The 22,205-nt window shown below is 37.4% G+C and overlaps 2 protein-coding genes and 1 pseudogene across 2 annotated transcripts; 1 reads left to right on the top strand and 2 right to left on the bottom strand.

The window, feature by feature from the left end:
* Positions 1–1,855: 1,855 nt before the first annotated feature.
* Positions 1,856–8,157, bottom strand: LOC146138664 (NACHT, LRR and PYD domains-containing protein 14-like). The gene is made up of 7 exons (XM_083394646.1): positions 7,134–8,157; positions 6,911–7,072; positions 5,264–5,425; positions 3,034–3,195; positions 2,448–2,609; positions 2,156–2,317; positions 1,856–2,014 (listed from the first exon to the last, which is right to left on the bottom strand). The coding sequence occupies exons 1-7, from the start codon at positions 8,007–8,009 to the stop codon at positions 1,856–1,858; spliced, it is 1,845 nt and encodes a 614-aa protein (XP_083250772.1). The 5' UTR covers positions 8,010–8,157.
* Positions 8,000–19,248, bottom strand: LOC146138665 (uncharacterized). The gene is made up of 3 exons (XM_083394063.1): positions 19,107–19,248; positions 18,337–18,448; positions 8,000–8,929 (listed from the first exon to the last, which is right to left on the bottom strand). The coding sequence occupies exons 1-3, from the start codon at positions 19,176–19,178 to the stop codon at positions 8,127–8,129; spliced, it is 987 nt and encodes a 328-aa protein (XP_083250189.1). The 5' UTR covers positions 19,179–19,248; the 3' UTR covers positions 8,000–8,126.
* LOC146138666 (uncharacterized) lies at positions 14,687–15,386 on the top strand (annotated as a pseudogene).
* Positions 19,249–22,205: the final 2,957 nt, after the last annotated feature.

A 22,205-nucleotide genomic window follows, 5' to 3' on the forward strand; every position in this document is an offset into this window, starting at 1 on the left:
ATAACCCAGGTGACTGTTTCTTTAAAACATGAGTCCTTTATTGTGGAATGAACAAGCAATCAATTGAGCATAACACAGACCAAAGCAAAATCAACAGCAAGTCAAACGATTTTATCCAATACTAAAGTTACCCCTACAAACCTACATAACAAGATAAACAAACCTTAACAAAACATCGTAATCATAATATTTACAACGGTAAGTAGAAAACTAAAAAATTTTCGTTGATTATCGAACTACAGCATTATTTTGTAAAATAAAAGGCGCCAAGTAAAACAACAAACGATTCACACAAATATATACATTGACGGTTCCAAAACATTTTTTGAGGCGCGTAAAACTAGAATAGTTCATCTCAGAGACAATGTAAAAGTGAGACAGCAAAGAATTACCATAACATTGCAAAACAAATCTAAAAAAGTTATTTTCAACTGAATATGCACATGCGAGGTGTGATTTGACGCTTTGTACAAATGGCCAGGGTTCACAACACAGGGACCGTAGCGGACGTCTAACATGATTAAACTAGAGATAATTTATTTCTCTTAACGGCAAAGGGACAACTAGGAGGGTTGATTCTAAAATATGGCGGTCTGCTCCACGCCGAAAAAGCGACACAAACGTCGTAAAATGCTCTATGCATGGGCAAATGGGCAAAGTTGTAATGGACACAACAGTTCTTATGACAGAAGACGACGCTAACAACCACAATAGTAGGCTATTGCCAACAACGCACAGTGGACTGTTATTAGGTTAGGAGTTTAGTTGCGCGGTTGCAAGGCGGAGGTAGAGGGTATGAATTTAAGGCAAGTAATTTCGGTTAGCATTGGTCATATTTATTTATTACGTTCAATTTTTTTTGACAGTATTATATTGGAAATATGGTTTGCTGGGGAGGGAGTTTCGTACTCTAAAGTTGTATTTACAGGGTAGCAGGATTATTAAGCGAAGCTCGATTATCTGAAATTGGGTTTGTGAGGGAGTGTATAAAGTTCGATGATGAAAAAAGAAGCTGATTATACGTTTTAAATGGACACCGAGAAAGTTAATATTGGCGACCGAGTAACCACCATGGGACGACTTGCCGCCAAGGTGTTTAGGTTCCCAGTTGGGTTACAGGGACCTATAACATATTTCAATTTTTTTTGGAAACGGAAAGCGTTTGAAAGGAAGGTTTTACAATTGATTGCTTTTCTGTCAAAGGTTGGGTGAAGGTGTTTAATTCGCAAGATCTTGCTATAGCTTTGTGTATTTGTTGCCCTGTCAGATCAATTTGGGTTGGGTCACCCATTAGGATAATAAGTTGATGCAATGGTATTCAGTTTCCCCGAGGGACGTTTTTATGAGGGGGAACAAACCGAGTATTGCTTTCTTTTAGTGGAATCCGTTATATTTTCAAATTTAAATAGGGTTTCGAAAAGTGCTGGTAGTTATAGTGGGGTGTAAAAAGAGTAAGGTAACGCCTTCCGCGTATGCGGCAAGCCTGGGTGATTTACGAATAGGGGATGTGTGGTGGAAAATGCGGTATTTTCCTGGATCTTTTTAAAATGAAGTCAATGCCGACCGGCAAGAAAGTGAGACTTAGCAGGTCGCCTTGTCTCACTGCCCACCTGATCGCAACGGTGTCAGAAACCAAAATAATGTTATATATATATTTTTACAGCCATTATATTTTCCAGGAAGGCTGGACAGCTGCTCGTGTTTATTTTTGTGCGACAAATTGGGGGGTTTCAGTCATTTGGGGGCGTAGTAGCCTGTTCATGAATCACACTATATCGCACTTTTTCCATTTTCAAATACTGTCTGGGATTTCTGTTTCTTGAGCCTTAAATAAAACAAATTCGCAGATGAGAAGTCAAATAAGCGCTTCAAGGGGTAATATGATTTTTTGCATGACGTCATTCGATATCCCACAATCATCACAAGACAAACCCTGAATGTTGTGAGCGCATGAGGCCAGTAGTTCGCCTCCTTCATCTCCAAGTGGGTTGTTATCGACACCCAGTACCTTCATCTGTAAATACCATTTTAATATTTATTTTCCTCGGCTCAAGTTATGCACAAAATGTTGCTCAGGAATAGGATGGAAACGTTTAAAAAAGTAAATGCTGCTGCACCATATATTTAATACACTAAATTTAGATATTGATCTCACCGGCTTCTTTAGTTTTGCGATCGCGTTCGTCAAATATTTTAATCCAGAGTCTGTGATGCCGCAATTGTCCAGCCGTAAATCCTCAATATTGTGTACGCAAGTCGAAATAAATTGAACACCTCTTGAACCAATTGCGTTTCCAGATAAATTAAGCATACGCATCTTAAATGAAATAAATATTTAAATTTTATGTCGGTATAATATTGTAGTTATTTTAAAATAAAAAAAAACGTTAAAAGACAGTATGGTCGCCCTTAACAATTAAAAGTTAAAAATGTAAGACAATGTTTACCGGCTTCTTCAATTTTGCGATTCCTTTTGTAAAATCCTCCAAATCAAGTCCAACAATTCCGCATTTACCAAGCCACAAAATTTCAATGTTGCTGACGCAAGCAGAAAGGGATGTTAAACCATGTGACCCAAAGAAGTTGTCATTCAATATCAACCACGAAATCTAAATTTGCAAAGAGGTAAAAAGTAAAAAATTGTAAAATGACTTGATTGTAAAACTATCGGGGAAAACTGCTAGGCAGGCTCACCAAGGAGGAGATAAGCGAGTTAAACAACCTTTTAATGAGGTCAGTCAAAACATAGCTTTTTATGCATTGGATATAGTAAATACAAAAAAAAAAGCTGTTAGTCATTTCAAAGTTACCTCAAGAGCTGCTAGAATAAAACCCTAATGGCTACTAGTAATTTTGGGACTTTAGAAAAATTGAAAAAAAAATGACTTGATGAAATTTAGAAACCGTAGATTCCACGGCAGACCAAATGTAAGCTAAGAAATAAATATGCTGCATATTTTATCTGATATCTTAGTTTTCGTAAATAAGAACAATTTAACGTGAATTTTGCAATCGTTAAACATTCTCACGTACGGGATGTTGCAGGTTTGTGATGGCACTGCTCAGCTTTGACAAATCGTCGTCTTTCATGTCGCAATCATCCAACCAAAGTCGCTCGATTTTATGAAGAACTTGTGCAATGATCTCAAAGCCACGTGACCCGATCTTGTTTCGCCTCAAATTTACTGATTTGATCTGCAAAAAGTACGTTGTGTTAATTCAGGGCTGGCCAACAAGCGACTCGCAAAAAGCATGCGGCTTCCAGGTGGTCAAGTCAAGTATAGATTGCAGTGCGGGAGCCGCCTTCTATACCACTTGGAAAACTGAAGGGGAGCACAAATCTGCGACAAAAGCGTATTGATCACATATGGTAAAAAATATGGAAAACTGCAATAGACACATCTGACCCAAAAACCAAGACACAAAATTCTGATGCGCTAATTGTCTGAAAGTTAACGTTGTTTGAATGTATAAAGTAGTAACTACGTCGTAGTTATATATTTATTTTATATAAAAATGCTTGCATTATATAAATTTTCCAAATGGCTTTAACTGTGAAGAAACAATATAGACTATGCAACTGTGAATAAATAATTGACTTAGGTTCCTGGTCTATTGTCATCAACCTGGCTATTGCGTTCAGATTGTATTAAAGTTTTTAGGATGTTTAGTGTCAATTTTCGCGTGCTTAAATATTGGCCTATTTTGAATATCTAACTGCAAAATTTAAAGCGCATATTGCGAAACACGTTTAACTTTCCAATATATCTTAGCCCGGTTTACGAAATCTTGCAACATAAAAACGTTGCTAACTGTGCTTCTCATCGTTATTTGCTAACTTACAAGGGGGCGGATTTTGTCTCCCTTTTCTTGAATGTATTTATGCTTGTTTTCTGTGAGAGGAATTTAAGGAGGCATGGTTCGAAAATTAAGGTGGCCATAGTACAAAATTACTGGGTTCATCCCTTCTCAAAAGTTATTCTTTTCTATAAAGTGAAGTCATTATATGCCAGAAACTTTAACAGAGTAACGGCCTTTAGTTAAGAAGTCCTGTAGTGTGAATAAAAATTTGCTTAATTGTAGCCTACGCAATATTGGATAGTGGGCAACATTTATAAAAAGTTCAATGCGAAGCAATGTTACGCCGTATGTAACTAAGAAAGAAAAAATTTACATTCATTTCTGTAAATGTGTAAGGAGTGGCTCTTTGTATAAAAAATGCAGCTTTTTATCTTTGACCGGTTGTAAACCCCTGTACTACAATATTAGTTTGTATTTTACTGACCGACAATTTATTTTCAGGGGAGAGGTTCAAAATATTTATCATTATTTTATTTTCCGTATGGGTGTTATGAGATTTTTTTGACCGAGTGGCAGTTTGTGATAGGGGTTAGTTTTTTTGTTAGGTTGGAGATCAAAATTATGTTTTTAATATACATCTACGACAGAATAAGATGTAAACTAGTTGAAATACGTTCATTAATCGTAATAAGGCCTAAATTGCCAAAATAGCACCTGAAACAGCATGGAGATTGTATGGGACGATCAGGGTTTGTCGGTCTGGCATCGGCCGTTTTTGTGTCGACGTTCGTACGCCCATGTTTTGGTGTTACAAGTTGAGTTTGTGTTTAAATTATTAGGGGAGTTAGTGATGTAGTTAGGAGTGAATATTGTCATTGAGGTCTCATTACGACGTATTTAAGACTTATTCCGATTTAGACGGTATTACGACTATTAGGTTTTAGTTCTATTTTGGCTTATTTCGAACTGCGTTTTATTCCGATGTTGATATTGTTCTTATTTCGGTCGTATGGCTTAAGTAAGTTTTTTGGACAGGAGATCCAAATTAAAATATGTTTTTTTATACAAGTTGTATTTCTTTGGTGAGATGCAGAGGTCCGGGATGGTTATTTGGGAAGAGGGATAAAAAATAAAAAATATTATTTTTGTGAAATATTAATTTGCTTGCAAAAACAAGTCATGCTAAATTGTATCAAGCACTATATGAAGCCTAAACCAAAACACCAATGATAAATTTTTTAAATTAACCCTTGTAAATGAAGCTATTATACCGGTCCGCTGGCACTGACAAACTAACGATCTAAAAGCTAACATCTGTAAATAAACACCACCCGACAAAATATATAACAACCTCACCAATAGTTGCTCTTGTCTTGCCACGGTAAATAATTACGAACTGGTATCGTATTTTAAGTATATATTAAACGAATATTTGATTGCAAAATGTGTCAGATAATATTACCGCAGTTCTGCATTCAAGCAGTTTCGTTGCCAGACACTCAACTTGGTCGTCAGTAATATTGCAACGATCCAGGTCAAGTCTTTCAATCTTATCAAGGCATTGGCATAAGAGTGTGACGCCAGCATCACCCAGATCGTGGCCAGTCAAATCAAGGAGATCAATCTGACGGAAAAAGGTGGATAAAGATTAATGCGGGTCGCATTTTTAGTTGAGAAACAGGAAAAAAATGGCTTGTTTGGGTTGTCCTGTACACATCCGATTAATACAAATAGTGTATTTTTTTATGACTTTGGTAAATCAATGCCATTTCCGTTAGGGCTCCCATATGTCATCGTTAAATAGTTTTGTCCTTATTTCAAAAAAGTTTTGCTGTTTTTTTTTGCATTTTGCTGTTTTATTTACAAGGGATATGTATTTTTACGTGACTTTTGCATATAAGACCTAAGTTAAGTCAAATGGATTTTCAGAGACAGAATGAGTTCCATTAATTTTTAACCGTATTTCCTATTGAAAAATTTAGGAAAACACTAAATATTTTTGCTATAACTTTACTTAATGTGTGTAATTTTCCAAAAGAGGTTACAAATACAATAAACGTAAAGCATTTTGCATTTAAAAGTTCCGGTTCAGCCCTGCGGTTCGACCACAGTTATTTCAAAACCGGTTTATAAAGATCTGGTTCGAATTCAATTTAAGTTACGCTAAATCCAAAAATGTGTATCAATAAATGTGGAGAATAATTGTTGAATTATAACTTATATGAAATCCGAGTTTCGTGGCGTATTAAAAAGCAAACAGCTCATCACTAAAATACCTAAAAAATTAAAAAGCAACGTGGTTTCGAAAAATGTGATTTTTTTCCATAAAAGTTCGAAAATAGAATGACTTGACTCTGTAAAATACAAGTTATAACGTCATGCTGGAGTGAACCGATTTCCTTACAGGTTCGGGTTCGATAAAAGTTCAGGTTCTTTTAAAATATTCGATTGAGTTCCTGATCGGTTCTCTAAAATCTTACAAAACGGTTTAGGTTCGGTTACGTTTCGGAAAAATTTGGCTTAAAACCGGTTATATTATTAAGAAAAAATTACAATTTGGTTTGGGTTCGGTTTCACTACCTTCTTCTAAATGGAAAAAGCGTTTAAAATAATTAAGGCTTAATTCACTTTTTAGGCGCAGACTATAAGAATTAAAATCGGTAAGCTAGAACAGTTTTTGCAGCTGGTAAAACATCAAAAGTCATCAATAATCATGCAAAGTGTGCAGCGTTTAGTCTGTATAACGTAACTAAGTTTTTAATAAACAAAATGGCGTTTAAAAGTTATATTGACCAATTGAAAGGTTTACTTTAAAAAGCAAAGCTTTCACTCTGATTGCCTTTCAAATGTAAAAAAAAAAGTATAGGCTATTTGCAATTATCCAGGAAAAATGTATAGTTTTCGCCTGGATAACAGTGGTAAATGTCTTACAAAACGGCTTAATTGCAATATCCTGCATATGTTCGCCTTTTTTAGATAACAACAGACAAGCGAATAATTACCGCGACCCCAGTTAGACTTTTCGAAAATGCCATTACGCAAACAGTATAACAATATCATACAAATACGAAAAATATAATTTATAATGTACTTCTGTGGCTAGACGTACTGAATTTGTTCGTAGTTTGATGGATTCCAGTATTTTTCTGATGCTCTCACATGAAAGTTTGCATGAATCAAACACAAGTTCTTTCATATGTGGAACATGAGAAACAATTTCGTCGATTTCGTGAGTTGTTATCTTAGTGTTTTCAATGCAACACTTGATCACCTAGAATCAACAAGAAAATAGTTGCATAAACAACAAAAATAAAGATGTCAAACGTATTAACCTGATGGTGAGTTGTTGATATTCCGTCAAAAAAATGACGTAATCCATTTTCCGTGAAAGTTGCTCGTTCCACAAAAACCCCAATATTGATCGATATTTGCCTGTCAGTTGCACGTAACACGTAGCAAAGACTTGTCACGTGATTCGGAAGAATTACACCCGAGATTAAAATTTTATCTGGGAGAAAAGTGGCAAGGCAGTTCGTGAATTCACCAGACCTGGATTCGTGAGCTAAACTGCAAAGTGTAAAAAGTGAATCGTTTTCGTCACGAGATTCAAATTTGCACAGAACATCTAAAGATTCGAAATCAAAACGAGCATCATGATGCACTGGGTAATCTGAGAAACATAAGCTTTTATACTCGGTAATATTTCTAGTGAACATTTCCATCAGCACGATTTTCTTTGTTTCGAAATCACATGTTTCCAATGAAGGAATGAGAGATGTGAGTTTGTTGAGGACTTTTGGATTGATGAGGCCGAAGAGAAAGCGCAAAACCATTTTCCACTCTTTCTCCTCTAAAACCTCAAGGATTCCTATGAATCCGTCCATCTCTGTGACAAACATTAAGTGCAAAGAAGTATAGAATTCCTGCCATAGAAGATGAGAAAAGAAGTAACTCCGATTGCCTTTTAGAATCTTAGAATGTAAATCGCTGAATTTCCATTTAAGGTTGATAAAATCTTCCCAAGCCTTAGCGTTCACTCCGCAACTCATCAGATCTCTAGATTGGAAAACGAGCTCGTTTTTAAGCATACCATTTAGTGCTAGTTGTGAAAGCTTAAGCAGATCATTTGGTTCCAGAACTGAATGTGAATATTGAAAGCAGCGAATAACGAAGGAAGTAAATATATCTGTAATGGAGAAACCTTCCATATCCGAACCACAATCTTGAGCGTATGACACCACTAAGTTGGTAAACACTGGAATAAAACACAAGCTATTGGCCGAAGGATTTTTCTCCAAAGCAATTAAAACCTTATTACACTCCTCTTAGTTTGGTAAATTTCTGCGAATCAACAAATCTTGAGATTCCTCACCCAATCCAACTACACAGCCTGTGAAGATAGGTTTGCACAGATGATAGAGGTCGTCATATGATCCTGGTCGTGATATGAGCATCTTGTGAGCATCAGAAAGCACACGACCGTTTTGAATATTCTTGAAGATTATGTCAGGAGTCGCCTTATCGAACAAGCCGATAGCAGATGGAGCTTCGGAAAGATTTGGAAGTCTTGCTTCATCCAAACCATCAAACACAATGTAAGTATTGGGCGATTTACTGATACGTTGTAGAAGTTGCTTGTCGCTTTCTGGACTATATTCCCACTCAGGAAGAGCAGATCGGAGCAGGAGCTGGAGAATGGAGATGGGGATGCTGAAGTCGAAATCACGAAGAAAGATAAGAAATAGATAACAGTCGCCATTCGTCTCACGTGTGCTGTTAATGTGCTGTAAGAATTGCTTTCCAAAAGTAGATTTGCCAATTCCAGCAATACCAACCACACCCACAACGTTGCCATGTTTTTGGATAAATTTACGTTTTGCAGGTTGGTTGTTGCATTCCAATTCCGACTGTGTTTCGGCGTTTCGCTTTGCAGAAGGAAATATGTTTTCGACGGTAAGGAATGTTGCGTCACTAGTAACGTGTTTGTGACGTAATAAACCCCCACTGATGCCGAATTTTTCTTGAGTTTTTTGTTTTGTTTGAATTACGTCGAGCAGAACCGGTTCGATTCTTTGCGATCCAAAGACAACATCAATGTTTTCCTTCAGTGATTGTCGTAATGTTTCATCTACAACGCATAGAACAGATTACAATGTAATGCTTTGGTGACAGTTATAAACTCCTGTGCCCTTTAAGTAAGGAATTTCTTTTTTTTATTTGTATTAATATGTAGGCGTCAGATAGTAGGCTTTTTCCAGATTGTTATATCTTGGAAAAACCAAATATTCAGCAATGATAAATGTGTCTGAATTTGTCAAATTATTCTTAAAAATACAGTTTTAAATAAGTGGTTTGGATATGCCTCGTTTAACGACATGTTTTCCTTTAGTTGAGATCAGTCCATAACTTGACTATAGCCTTCTGGTACGCTAAAAGTGTATAGCATACGAAACTAATCATATCATGCCTGCTTGTCGCATTCTAATCATTGGTGTTATACTTTTGAAACACAATTCTGAGTGATTTCATACTTTGTATAGATTAGCGGTATGGATCTACCACACCTACTACAAAAGACCAATTTTGTTAATTTTTTGATTGCCTATCTTACTATTTGAGCATAGCGTCGCTTTGAAAAACCCTAAGGAAGATACATATTTGACGTGGCAAGCGTCAGTATGACGTCACGAAAATAACCCCTACTATACAATGTCAGAATTGTATATCACTCCTTTTCTTCTTTACTCATACATATCTCATTCCTCAACTGAATTTTTTGAAGCGTTGCACACTAACAACACCTGTTATTCACACTGGAGAGATAGGACACTAGTAAAGTTACTATATTGTTGTTCTGTTAATTTGTGCTGCGAAATAAATAAAAGTTTAATAACCACTGCTGTAGAGTCTGAGCCGGACTCGGGACCCCATGAAATTGCACATTTGGCCGGAGTCGGACTCGGATTGTTTTTAACCGACTCTGTAGCCCTGGTTGCCAGTGCAAAACCAAACATAGAACCAGACAGGGTGTGCGGTTCTACTATATTATACCAGGGGGTATAGTGCGGTTCCGCTATATTTTACCAGGGGTATTCCCTAGTTAATCTATATTCTTTCAACGGGTCGTATTTGTCAGTGTCCATATTCTCCAAATGTTGTGTTTTCTGTTTCGGTGCTTTAGCAGGCAAAAGCGCATGTGGCTCGAAGTTGTGTGTTATAAGTTGGACATTGTGAACTTTTACAAGATAGGTTGCCAGTGGTCTTTGTCAACATGTTGCTGCAAAGCAAACCTATAATTTGTCTTTATAATTAAAAAATATTTAACAATTTTGTCTTCCACCCCTATGCGCCTCTAATTGGGGGACAAAAGTCAATACTGTGACATCATCGTTTTAGTTCTTTTACAGTTTTGTACTCCTTTCTAGCGGCAGAAAACCTTCAATACATATTTCCTTCATATCGCTTGCTTTATTCAGGTCGCGAAGCGGCTGGCTTTCTGTTGCGTGTTTTTGTCCCGCGCGTGCAAAGTTCATTCACCCCTTAATTATTGGGTACAAAAATTTTATATTAGAAACAACTTTCAAAGGCTATCTAACAGTTGTGAAAATTGCATGTGCCAACTAAGTTGTTTTCGTTGTCAAAAGTGAGCCACAAAAAAATTGACTGTAAAAAAAAACTAGACGGTGTTGGGGTTGTTGTACAATTTTTGGAAGGATATATTTTCACGGTTTAGTGCTTATTTCTATTTTTTGGTAGTGGACCGTTACAAATAGCGAGTTATTGCTAAATACTATTATTTTCACTTTGGTTCGTGGTTCAGCATATGCGTTGCATGTTCTATAGTTTCCTTAACTTGTTTCTGCAAGCAAAAACAGATATGGGCCGAAAACTTCCCGCTCTAATTTATGGCTTAGAAGCGAAAAGGGTAGTTGCCAGGGGTTCTTTTTTAAATACGTTAGTTTGGTAAAAACTATGCAAAACTAATTTCAGAATCATTTTGAAATTAAAATATTTTATTTGTTCATTTAATCTGTGCCGCTTAACCCCCCCCACCAACGTCATATAATAAATGAAGCCTTTCGCAATGCCTCCCTGTTTTCTACGATTGGTGAAACTTTAATACATGGCCTTGTCTCTTTATGCATTACCGCAAAAATGAATTGAAATACGGCGAGGTAATTGGGAAATGATCGAAAAATATATTTGTTAAATAGAATTTGCGTAGATATCGCGTACGGCCATGTTATTAAATTTCGGCCAGCTAACATGTTTAAAAAGCCACTCTGATAATCGTTCTCTTAAAACGGTTTACCACCTATCATTTTGCTTCATTTTTGCCAATTTTATTCGGTAAATTTTTACCATGCATTGGTCCATGCAATCACTTTGAAAAGAGAGTTTCAATCTTTTGTTTCGAGCAATATGCAAACCTCTTTTATGTGCCTAATATGCCACCTTTTAAATCAAAAATTCGGCAAATTTAAACCAAATAAACGCAGTGTTCTTAAGACTTATTTTTGAAAGGCACCATGTTATGACGTGACTGCGTAACGTCGTCGCTGAAAATGCCATAAACTTGAGTAGTTTGTTCGCTGCGCCCTTGTACAAAGTCGTGCAGGCCTGGTGTTGATATGTTTGATTGAAGTAAGATACGAAACAGGTGCAAACGGAAAGGTGTACACTGCCCTAAGGTTTCGCATTTAAATTTGAGACAGTAAAACATGCTGTTCAGTAAGAGCAATAAGTTATTTTGCTGTGGGATGATGAAGCACAGCAGGATGCCAGCCGCCGTCGTTTTGCGAGCTAAATAAAGCAAGTGATATGAACGCATACTCTGTTAAAGTTTTTCTGCCGCTATACATAGGAGTAAATAGCTGTAAAGGACTAAAACGATGACGTCATTGTTTTATGTTCCCAAATTAGAGGTGACTCTACCACAACATTTGATGTTTCTCGCGTGTCCTGCAGTAACAAACTAAATGCCCACCCCAGCGCTAGACGCTCGCTCACCCAATAAGACCCTATTGACACTTGATTATGGGGCGAAGCTTATCGAAGTATTGGTCGCCCGAAAAAACGCTGACGCCGCATATAAACCAAGCATTATAAATGTGTCGCCGTCATTCTGCTTTACACATCCCTACTCGCAATGCTTTTTTCCCTGCGGTAATTGCACGGTGGGTGAAAGTTTATTCACGGCCTTACCTCTTTGTGTATTACCGCGACAATAAAATGAAATACGATTTAGAGAATATTGGAAAAAACGTATTTGGAGAATATTTGCTATTTGCACCTGTTTCGTATGTTACCCTATTCCAACATATCAGCACACAATTTTAAGTTGTGTAGGCCTGGTGTTGATATGTTGGATTGGAGTAATATGCAAAACAGGTGCAAATAGAGAGGTGTACATTGCCACCAGATTTCGCATTTAAATTTGCGGCGGTAAAATATGTTGTTTTTTAAGAGCATTGAATAATTTTTCGAAAGAGAAGCCTCTTTTTAAAATGCAAGTCGCACGCGCCCAGTTTTGGACGAGTCACAATGAAAGTCTTACGCGCGGGACAATAAAGCGCAGCAGGCGTCTTGTCGCTTCGTCACTTCACGAGATGGGCAAAGCAAGCGAATATGAACGAATTCTGTATGGAGGTTTTCTGCTGCTAGATGGCAGTCGTTAGCTACAGAGAGCTAAAACATAATATTTCAGGTTTTGCCCCCCAGTCAAAGGCACCTAGGGGTGCAGCCACATAAACCTCGACATTGCACCTTCATACCACTCTACGCCATGTCTGAAAATTTGAAAGTTCTACGATGTATACTTTTTCTATAAAGCTCCGGAAAATAATCGGTCTGAAACATTTTCGGGCAAAAACAAGATATGTCCCGAAAATTTATTTTCGGCCCATATAACAAGATATGTCCCGAAAATAAATTTTCGGCCCATATAACTAGACGGGGGTGCGGTTGTTGTATATTTTGTCAAGGGGTTATTTTCAGGGCTTAATGTTTTTTTTTCTTTAATATAATTTTTTTTTTGACCCTCTATTTTTTTCCAACCTTTTAAAAAAATAAAAAAACGTCGTTTTAAGTAAAAACTGGTTTATACAGTAACCCGTAGTTAGAATGATAAAATGATATATTCAGTTAATGTGGTGATTTAGATTGTTTTACTCTGAAAATATCTTAATTGCTGGTTTAGTGGTTGAAAGAGCCAGTCGCATGTCATATTGAATATACAAGACACTGCGCTGTTTTGTCTTCACAAGTAGCATTGTTGAAACCCCACATTCACAATGTTATGTTGATGGGAAAGGTAACAGCAAGGGCATCGCAATTTCCTTGAGCTTAGGGTACGGTTTGCTTATTTTGCCAAAAATGTGGTCAAACTATCTTTCTCAAAGCTCAATCGGGTTGCCGTCAGTTCTTACGGCCACTTTGAGATAATAAACAAAAAATATCATTTTTTAAACTTTTCATGGCCCCCTTGAAAAAGGCTAATGCCCCCTAGAGCAGGGGTCGGCAACCTACGGCCCGCGGGCCGGATCCGATGGAATTCATCCGACCCGCCGCCTCTTTTAAAAATTAGACACGAGTCTATAAAATTTTCGCGCTTCGCGCGAATGTTTATTTTACGTCCGATTTGTTTACGTTTTAATGCTGCCTTTTCAGATAGATCAGGTCTTCTTTACCGTTGCGCTGTGGAAGGCTGCCAAGTGCGTCGCGTAAAAACGGAAAACATATTAAAAATATTGGACATATATTTTTTAACATTTTTTTTTATTTTTTTATTTTCAGCAATGTAATAAGAACTTGCAACAGTTTAAAAGAAATACGGGTATATTAAAAAAATCGCGCTCGCTTCGCTCGCCAGGTGCGCCTTGCCATAAAACGGTTAACAAACACTGAGCTAGATTAACCTCGAAGTAGTTTTATCATACTTTTCATTAATAGTATGGATAACGAACGTGTGAACTCGAATTTTAAATCAAGCAAACGTTTTTTTTCGCGCTTTGCGTCAACACTTTACTGCCTTTGTAAATGAAAACGGTCCCCCAAATTTCTCCAGCGGTTTCCCAAATTTTGAACTTGCAACTTTTTGGTGTTTAAATGAAACACTTACGGTCTCTTAAAACTACTTAGCGGTCACCCAAACCAAACCTTAAAAAAACCCTGGACGTATGCTTAAATTGTAAACAACGTGGACATTTAGCAAGAGAGTGTCCACGGTTGAAAGGGGATTCCCGTAATTTCAGAAAATGTTTTATTTGTGGTAAGACTGGGCATTTGGCGAGAGACTGCAGATCACGTGTGGCGCCGTCATGGCCAGTTAAGCAAAGTGGAGGAGTTGGTTCAACCCCTTAGGATGATATCAACGTCAGAAAGCCGACATACAGCCGTTTGTGACGCCGCAAGAATAACCCGTAGAGGTTGGGACGCTACCAGTGCGCAAAGGACTTGTGGGAGATCATGTGGTTCAAACTTTGCATAATACAGGCTGCACTGGGGTTGTGGTTAAAAGGAAGTTTGTTAAAGACGGTCAACTGACGGGGCACAGTGGTTTTGTTACGTTGTTGCACTCTAGTACGGTGAAGGCAGATGTGGCTCGAATTCATATCGATTCGCCATACTTTAAAGGAGATGTGGATGCGTTGTGTTTGCCAGACGCTTTGCACGATTTGATAATAGAAAATGTACCGGGTGCCGGGGACCCTGACGGTCCCAATCCAATGTGGAACGAAGGTTGCGCCGCAAAGACTCGTTCACAGAAAACGCAGCAGGAGCGTAAACCATTAAGTGTGCCAAGTTAAAAAGAATGTTCTGTTATTGATAGGGCCTGGTTCGAGGTCGCACAAAACGACCACACAACTTTGCAAGCCTTGAAGAAATGGATGAAGAAAGGGTCAAAGGTGAACAGGTTACTGTATTTGGAATGGATGAAGGGTTACTGTATAGGAATCACCAGTACCCAAAAGTTAATGGTGGAAGGTGGATCAGACAGCTGGTTTACCAAGTAGCTTGCGCCGGAAAGTAATGAAGCTCGCTCACGAGGCCATGGTGGGAGGACACATGGGCATTAAAAAGACGGCTGATAAAATCCTTTCCGATTTCTATTGGCCTGGTCTCAAGGATAACGTCAAGCGGTTTTGTAGGTCGTGTGACATATGCCAATAAGTCATGTGACAACGACTCCGTATCACCCGATGTGTAACGGGCGGGTGAGAAAGTTTAATGGAACATTGGAGAGAATGCTTAGGCGCCTGTGATGAAGGAATTGTTTTGTTTTAAAGCAGCGTATGGAGGACACACTAAAAATTGCACAGGCCGAGCTGGAAAAGTCACACGAGAAGTATATAAAGTACTTTGACAAAAAATCAAAGCTCAGAAGTTTGGAAGAAGGTGATTAGGCCCTTGTGTTGTTGCCAACAGATAACAACAAACTACTTATGCAGTGGAAGGGTCCATTTGTACTGCAAATTAGGAACAGACTTGGCGACTACGTGCTGGATGTTGGGGGAAAAAGGAAGACGTTTCACATTAATTTGTTGATGCAATACATCGCGCGAATTGACCAACCAGCTGATTAAGCTAAAAAATGTTGACACATGTTGCGCGACGCTCACGGATGAAGTAGAAAATGATGACGATTTACTGGAGCTGTGTTCATTTTCCGCGAAAGGAACTGTGCATGACGTGAGTTGCGACAAAAACTTGACGGACACGCAGGTATCAGAGGCAGCTGCACTGGCTACGAATTACAGCAGTGTGTTTAGCTACGTACCTGGCAACATTAACTTCGTTCAACACGTAAGGTTAACGGAGGAACGACCAGTTCGTTCTAAACCTTATACGCTGTCCCGTACAAGTTACGCGACAGTTTAAAAAAGGACATGGTCGAAATGCTACGGTTGGGCGTAATTAGGCGATCCGATTCAGCATAAGCCTCCCCCGTGGTGGTTGTAAAGAAAGATGGGACTAACATAATTTATGTAGACTATCGGAAGTTTAACAAAGTGACAACATTTGACCCAGAGCCGATGACGACAGCAGCGCATGTTTTTAAAAAAACTGGGAGGTGATCGTTTTTTTACAAAGATTGATTTGAAGAAGGGCTGTAGACAGGTTCCTGTTGCAAAAGATGATACACAAAGGACCTTGTGACCACCGATAGAAGTTTTGAGTTTCTTAAAATGCTGTTTGGTATGATGAACTCAGGTGCCACATTTGTTCGGGCTATGAGGATTTTGCTACAAGGACTTAATAACGTGGAAAGTTATATTGATGATCATCGTCCACTCTACGGCGTGGGAGTAGCACCTGACTGCTCTCTAGACAGCTTATTCCAGCGACTTCGTGACGCAGGTGTCACTATTAAGCCATCGAATTGTGCGTGGTTGGTACAGATAACGTCGATTTTCTGAGGCACAGACCAGGGCGTTATGGGACTCCACAATGACAATGTCAAAAAGATTAAAATGGCGCAACGATCATCGACTAAGAAAGAAGTTAGATCGTTTCTCGGGCTTACCGGTTACTACCGGGATTTTATTCCACAGTATGCAGCGGTTGCTTCTCCCTTGACCGACCTGACAAAGAAAGGTCAACCGAACGTGGTGAACTGGGGAGACGCACTGGAGGCCGCATTACGTTCACTGAAGGGCAGTCTGTTAAGCGACCCCATACTTCATTTACCGGACATCAGTAAACCATTTGTATTGCGCACTGACGCGTCCGACAAGGACAAGGTGCTTTGCTGATGCAAAATTATCGTATTAAATACGAATGAATTAAGGGTGTGGATAACGTTGGCGCAGACTCTATGAGTCGCCTTAACTGAATAATGTTACGGTATATACTATATATCGTGTGTGATGTGCTTTAGTTGTTTTCGCTTCGTAGTGTTTTTGTTGTCTTGTAAATTGTTTACTGTTGACATAAATTGGGATAATTTCTCTTGAATTGGGGTTGATGTCACAAATTAGTATATAAACAATTGTATGTAACATTCTTTTCCTATGCGATAAACTTGTTATTTTGTTTACGACTAGCCTTCGTGTTACGTCATAATGTCCCAAAAATGGCGTGATGTTTACCGGTTAAAACCGGTCATTCTACAATTAAACGTGGCAGTGAAATCACGTGTGTTTTTATGTGCTTCAGAAAGCTAACTGAAAGGTAACACTTCTGGGTAACTAAGCTGAAAAGCGTCGAAGTATTTCCCAAATAGCGGGCACATTATTTGTGTTCGTGACACAATAATTGGAGCTAATTTCGTTTTGAAATCTGTCTGACTAAAATACACAGCCCTCACATTATTTTGGCATCGAACGGGTATATCAACGCTGGTTAAACTTAGACTGACTTCGCTCCTTCTTTTTTGACGAATAAACAGAAAGGCAGAGAAAAAAATGCAACAATTAGGCCTAAACAAACACAAAAAATGTCTATTTTTCATAAATATATATACAAAATGAAAAAGTTTGCAATTCATAAGTTTCAACTTTCAACTAAGCCAATAACACCGTGGATTTCCTTAAAATACAGAAAGATCAAGTATAAAACATGAACATTATATATACCTACGTATGCAGAATACTATTCCCAACACAAAATGTTATCAGCAAAACTGATTGTGAAATTTTAAAACTTTGGTGCAGTGTCGGATATTTTACACTCACTGATTGAACATATAAGTTAGGCCATGGAGAAGATTAAGAAGGCGGAATTTAATTTTGGTTTAAAATAATTTTTACATTTGTATAACACATCGGGAATTGAACAAAAATTTCCATCTACAATTTTCATTGGGTAGACAACATTTATCATTGCTTGTTGTAAATAGGAAATCTATAACAAAACAGCTGTAAATACAGTAATCATGTGTTTAAACCAGGGCTGTGGAGACAGTTTAAAACAACTCGAGTCCCGAATCAGCATTTTACCAAGCAAACCGACCCCGTCGAGCAGACAACTAGATAATTCTAGTTTTCTAATTCAATGAATTAGAGCAAAATGCGGCTAATTCTAATTCTAATCTAATTTGGGAATTGCTTCTGTGCTATAATTCTAGTTCTAATCTAATTCGGATTTTACCAAAGATTCTACTTTGTCCAACGACATTTTTAGTCTCTCAGTAAAAACAAAGAATTTGAATTCAATGCTTTGGTTGGAACGTAATTTTCACGGACTAAAAATCATATGTTATGCTAAAATGATTAAAAATTAGCACACATATAATTGACATGCACATTCCTATTAAAATAGTTTTCGATTTAAATGTAATTGATTGTGAATAATAAAATGTAATTTTAGTTTAAATTCTAGTTCAAATTCGTTTTTTTAATAATTCGGTAATTCTAATTCTAATGTAATTTGAGAAAATTCAAAATGCTCTAATTTTAATTCTAATCTAAGTTTAAAAAGCGAAAATAAATCTAGTTGTCCAAGACTGTCGTCGAGTAGTTGAACCGATTCTGCAGCCCTGGATTAAACAGCTACAGCCACTGTTTGTTTTTTTTAAATCTAAACAAACCTTACCGAGTTGAATGATTTCTGAAGTTGTGAAAGATTGATGACGATCTTGGTGATGAAAATATTGATTAACTTCACCAAGGTAAGCGTGCTCAGCATAAACTGGATTGCCTCCAGCCTGAATATAACAACACAAGTATGATTAAAAAACGTGACAAAAAGTGTTCGTTCATAAATTTAACTGTTCCCCAAAACAGGTGCTCGCTAACTTTTGGAAAAACTTTGTCAGGGCAAAGAAATCCTAAGTATACCGGTAGGCCTACCCAGAAAACGTATTTCAACATTCTTGCTTTACATTACACAAATTCAATTTAATGTTGCGCAAATTGCTGTTAACCTGTTTAGGTATCTACAGGAAAAGAAGTGGTTAAATAACTACAAACCTGCGTAGCTCAATTAAAAGAGGCTTCTACATTAGGAGTTCTTTACAAGTCTTGTCACACTTATAGCATCTACTTCAATATATTGCAATAGATTTCCATTTTTTTTTATGTATTTAAAATTTATAGAAATCTTTATTCATGTAGAAACAATAACGTTGAGTTAAAAGTTATAAAAATGCCAAAATTATTACATTTTTATAAAATCGTGTGGAGAAAATGAATTACAGCCTGCAAATACCTTGCTAGATTTGACTTTGGTGCACGAATATACGTACAAGACCCTAAGATTTTGTTTATGTAATCAAAGTGGTATTTTATGTAAAACGGAGCAAAACATTAAAATAAAGCTTGGATTATTGGAATTAGATTTAAAAGATTAAAGCATAAGCTTACCGATGTGCCGGGCAGTTCGTTGCTTTCCCCAAGTGGAGGGGTATCCGACTGTCTTTCTTGGTTGGAAGACATTTTACGAGTTATCCTTTACAGCACTTTAACTGTTGGACATGTTAACAGCGACTATAGAGTTATGAAATCTACGTAAAAAGCTGTAAATAGTTGATTTTGTAATTTAACTTTAAGCAAATAAACAAATAAATGGTTTCTTAACCTTAATTATTTTAGAACACACGTTTAAGCCCAACTTTGTGACGTAACGTTTGCATGTAAACTTGTAATGGAATCTATGAAAAAAGCATTGGTCCACCCATGCTCTCTACATCAGCGGTTCTCAACCGCCGATCCGCGTCAACTTTCCTGCCGGTTCCTGCCGGTAGCTATGGAGTCGATATAATCGTATTATTGTCGTTAGGCTTCGATGCTTCAGTTAGACTCAACTTAAACTTGCACCGCTGGCCAATTTATATCCTTGAACGGCCGTGAAAGACCTTTTTAGAAAAAGCGCGCCCGCCCTATGCCCCTATATAACGCCCAGTGATATGCTGTCAAAATATGTTTTAGGGTCTCGATGGAGCAGCGCCGAGACGTTCTATGTGTGTTTTGGGCAAATTTACTGACGGACGTCGTTATGTCGTTACCAACATACTGTATATGGTAACTCGTGTATGAGTTCAGCGGTGGGCGCGTTATCGATTTATAAATAGGAGCGTTTGTTTCTGAGCGTTGTTCGTTTTCCGCTTACCACAGTTACAACCAAACGGACATGCACGCAAATTTATACAACGCTGTTTCGCTGCAATCAAAGTGCCCCTTTGGCAATTATTAGCGCGAGACAGCATCCACAATTTTTTCCTTTTAACCTATAATTATGGCTATTTAAATTATATTCCAAACAGCTGTACAAAACGTTAAAGTTATACCACACACCTATAATTGATCTTGTCCAATATTCAACGTTTAACATAACATATGCCAAGCCTTTGCGGTTTAAATGCTAATCCTGGTAATGGAGATTAAGGTGTGTGTTTTGTCTAAAAGTGAAATTATTTTATTCGGTACATTTATAAGACAATAAATGCATGTTCCACTAGTAAAATTGCGGCAAGTTTTTTTTTAAAACAAGAACACAGGTTTAAACCGTTAAATATGTTCTGTTTCGTTAGCAATTGTTTACTACAGGGGGCTGATATCCACCAGGTTTTGTCGTTAAACCTGTTGGTGCTTAACGAAATTTCCAAGACCACAAAAATTTGTGGCATTATATTCAAAGACTGAATTTATTTTACAATTGCCCATTATATTCTACCATTGCAAGCGAAAAGTTTTGCAGTTTTTGTGTAAATAATTTTTCCAATTAAAATTTAAAATTTTAGTTCTTCCTAATCCTTGCGAATAATTGTGTTTTCATGGCAGTGCAGCGATTAAGCGTAGCCTAGTTCATTTTTTTAGTATGTTTTAATATTCATTACATATTTTCGTTCCCCTGTGTGCATTGGAGGTCACTAGAACCACATCACTGTAGTTTGTACGCGACAATAAACAGAAATCAGATTGCGTTACGTGGGCCACATACCATTTTATTGGGTCGTGAGTTACTTTTAAAAAGTTTAGTGTTATCATGTAATTGTGTGCCGCGTGATAGTCGTACATTCATAGCACTTTATTTGAAAGTTGGTGTGGCATAGGATTTTTAATTTGGCTCAGTTTAAATCGGCCACGTAGCAAATGTGACGCTAACAGCCAGTCGAACTATATTTTTGCCAACTTTAACTATGTGTAATTGAAAAAATGTTATATTATGGTATGGCAGAGTTTTGGGCATAAAGGCGCTGTGTAGTATTTCATCTTAAAATCAAATATATTCGAAATCCGCCTGTTTCGTAGTGGGCCTTCAATACAAAAAAAAAATGCAAAAAAAGAGCTGTAAAAAAATACTTCGGGCCGCGACAAAAAAAGTTTGCCGACCACTGCGTTGCACGGTGTCTGTTTAGGACGGCCAGAGCAGTAGAAACTCCTACAGACTGACGACAAATGTTTGTGCGCTCAATCGTGACATAACGGATGAACGACACTGATAAATTGTATTTTATTTTAAAATTGATTTTCTCAAAATCGCAAGACTGCAATTGACATACTTTGCTGATATTATATTTGAAAAAACGATTATACATTTGAAAACATTTTCCAATTATTGCTTTAATTAAACATTTAAACCAGAATGGAATTCTGCAACGATTTACTTAAAACGAGCTATATCATACTAGGGCTACAAGGTTATACAATGTAAGCTTTTAGTGAAGAATACATAACATACTGTAGATGCTACATACCGTAGTACGTGTTTTGTGACGTTATACAATTTCAAGAATTAATTATATTGTGGTTTGCCTACGCATACGTGCTTATACCTTAAAAAATTAGGTCTTGTGGTAACACAACATAAAATTTACATACGACAATAATTGCGTTAAGGTTTAAACACATTGGTGCAAACTACTGCGCAAATAAATGGCTGACGATTTAACACATGTTTCATAATAAAGACCAATTCCTAATATACATACATTATTTCACAAGGTTATGTCATTACCAAACAAAATTAAAAAAAAACGTGTTTAATTACATTTAAGGAGGCAGTATAGTGCTGGCGCAAAGCGCGACAAAAAAAGCGTTTGATTGGTTTAAAATTCGAGTCCACATGTCGTCATCCCTACTACTAGTGAAAAGTGTAATAGAACTACTTTGAGGAAATGCGGCCACCTTAATAGTTAATCTAGTTCAGTGTTTGTTAACCTTTTGAAATGCGGGCGTACCTGGCGAGCGAAGCGAGCTCGTTTTTTTTATTACACTGGCATTTCTTTTAAATTTCTCGCTAGTTTTGATTACCTTGCCGAAAACAAATAGTAAAAAAATATATGTCCAATATTTCCTAATACGTTTTCCATTTGCCCGCGACGCACTTAGCAGCCTTCCACGGCACAACGGTAAAGAAGCGCTGATCTAGCTCAAAAGATAGCATCAAAACGTAAACAAACCGGACGCAGAAAGATCATTCGAAAATTTTTCGCACTTTAGTAGTTAAAATGGTAAAAAAGT

The sequence above is a fragment of the Ascidiella aspersa genome, chromosome 7 (genome assembly GCF_963924565.1).
Source record: "Ascidiella aspersa chromosome 7, kaAscAspe10.2, whole genome shotgun sequence".
NCBI classification, from domain to species: domain Eukaryota; kingdom Metazoa; phylum Chordata; class Ascidiacea; order Phlebobranchia; family Ascidiidae; genus Ascidiella; species Ascidiella aspersa.

Coding starts and splice junctions, on each gene's coding strand:
- LOC146138664 (XM_083394646.1), bottom strand. CDS start 8,009: ATGGAAGGTTTCTCCATTACAGATATATTTACTTCCTTCGTTATTCGC. Junction 2,610..3,033: donor TCACAAACCTGCAACATCCC/GTACGTGAGAAT, acceptor TTGCAAATTTAG/ATTTCGTGGTTGATATTGAA. Junction 2,015..2,155: donor TCGCAAAACTAAAGAAGCCG/GTGAGATCAATA, acceptor TGGTATTTACAG/ATGAAGGTACTGGGTGTCGA.
- LOC146138665 (XM_083394063.1), bottom strand. CDS start 19,178: ATGTCTTCCAACCAAGAAAGACAGTCGGATACCCCTCCACTTGGGGAA. Junction 18,449..19,106: donor ACGAACTGCCCGGCACATCG/GTAAGCTTATGC, acceptor TGTTATATTCAG/GCTGGAGGCAATCCAGTTTA. Junction 8,930..18,336: donor TTCAGAAATCATTCAACTCG/GTAAGGTTTGTT, acceptor TATGCGTTGTAG/ATGAAACATTACGACAATCA.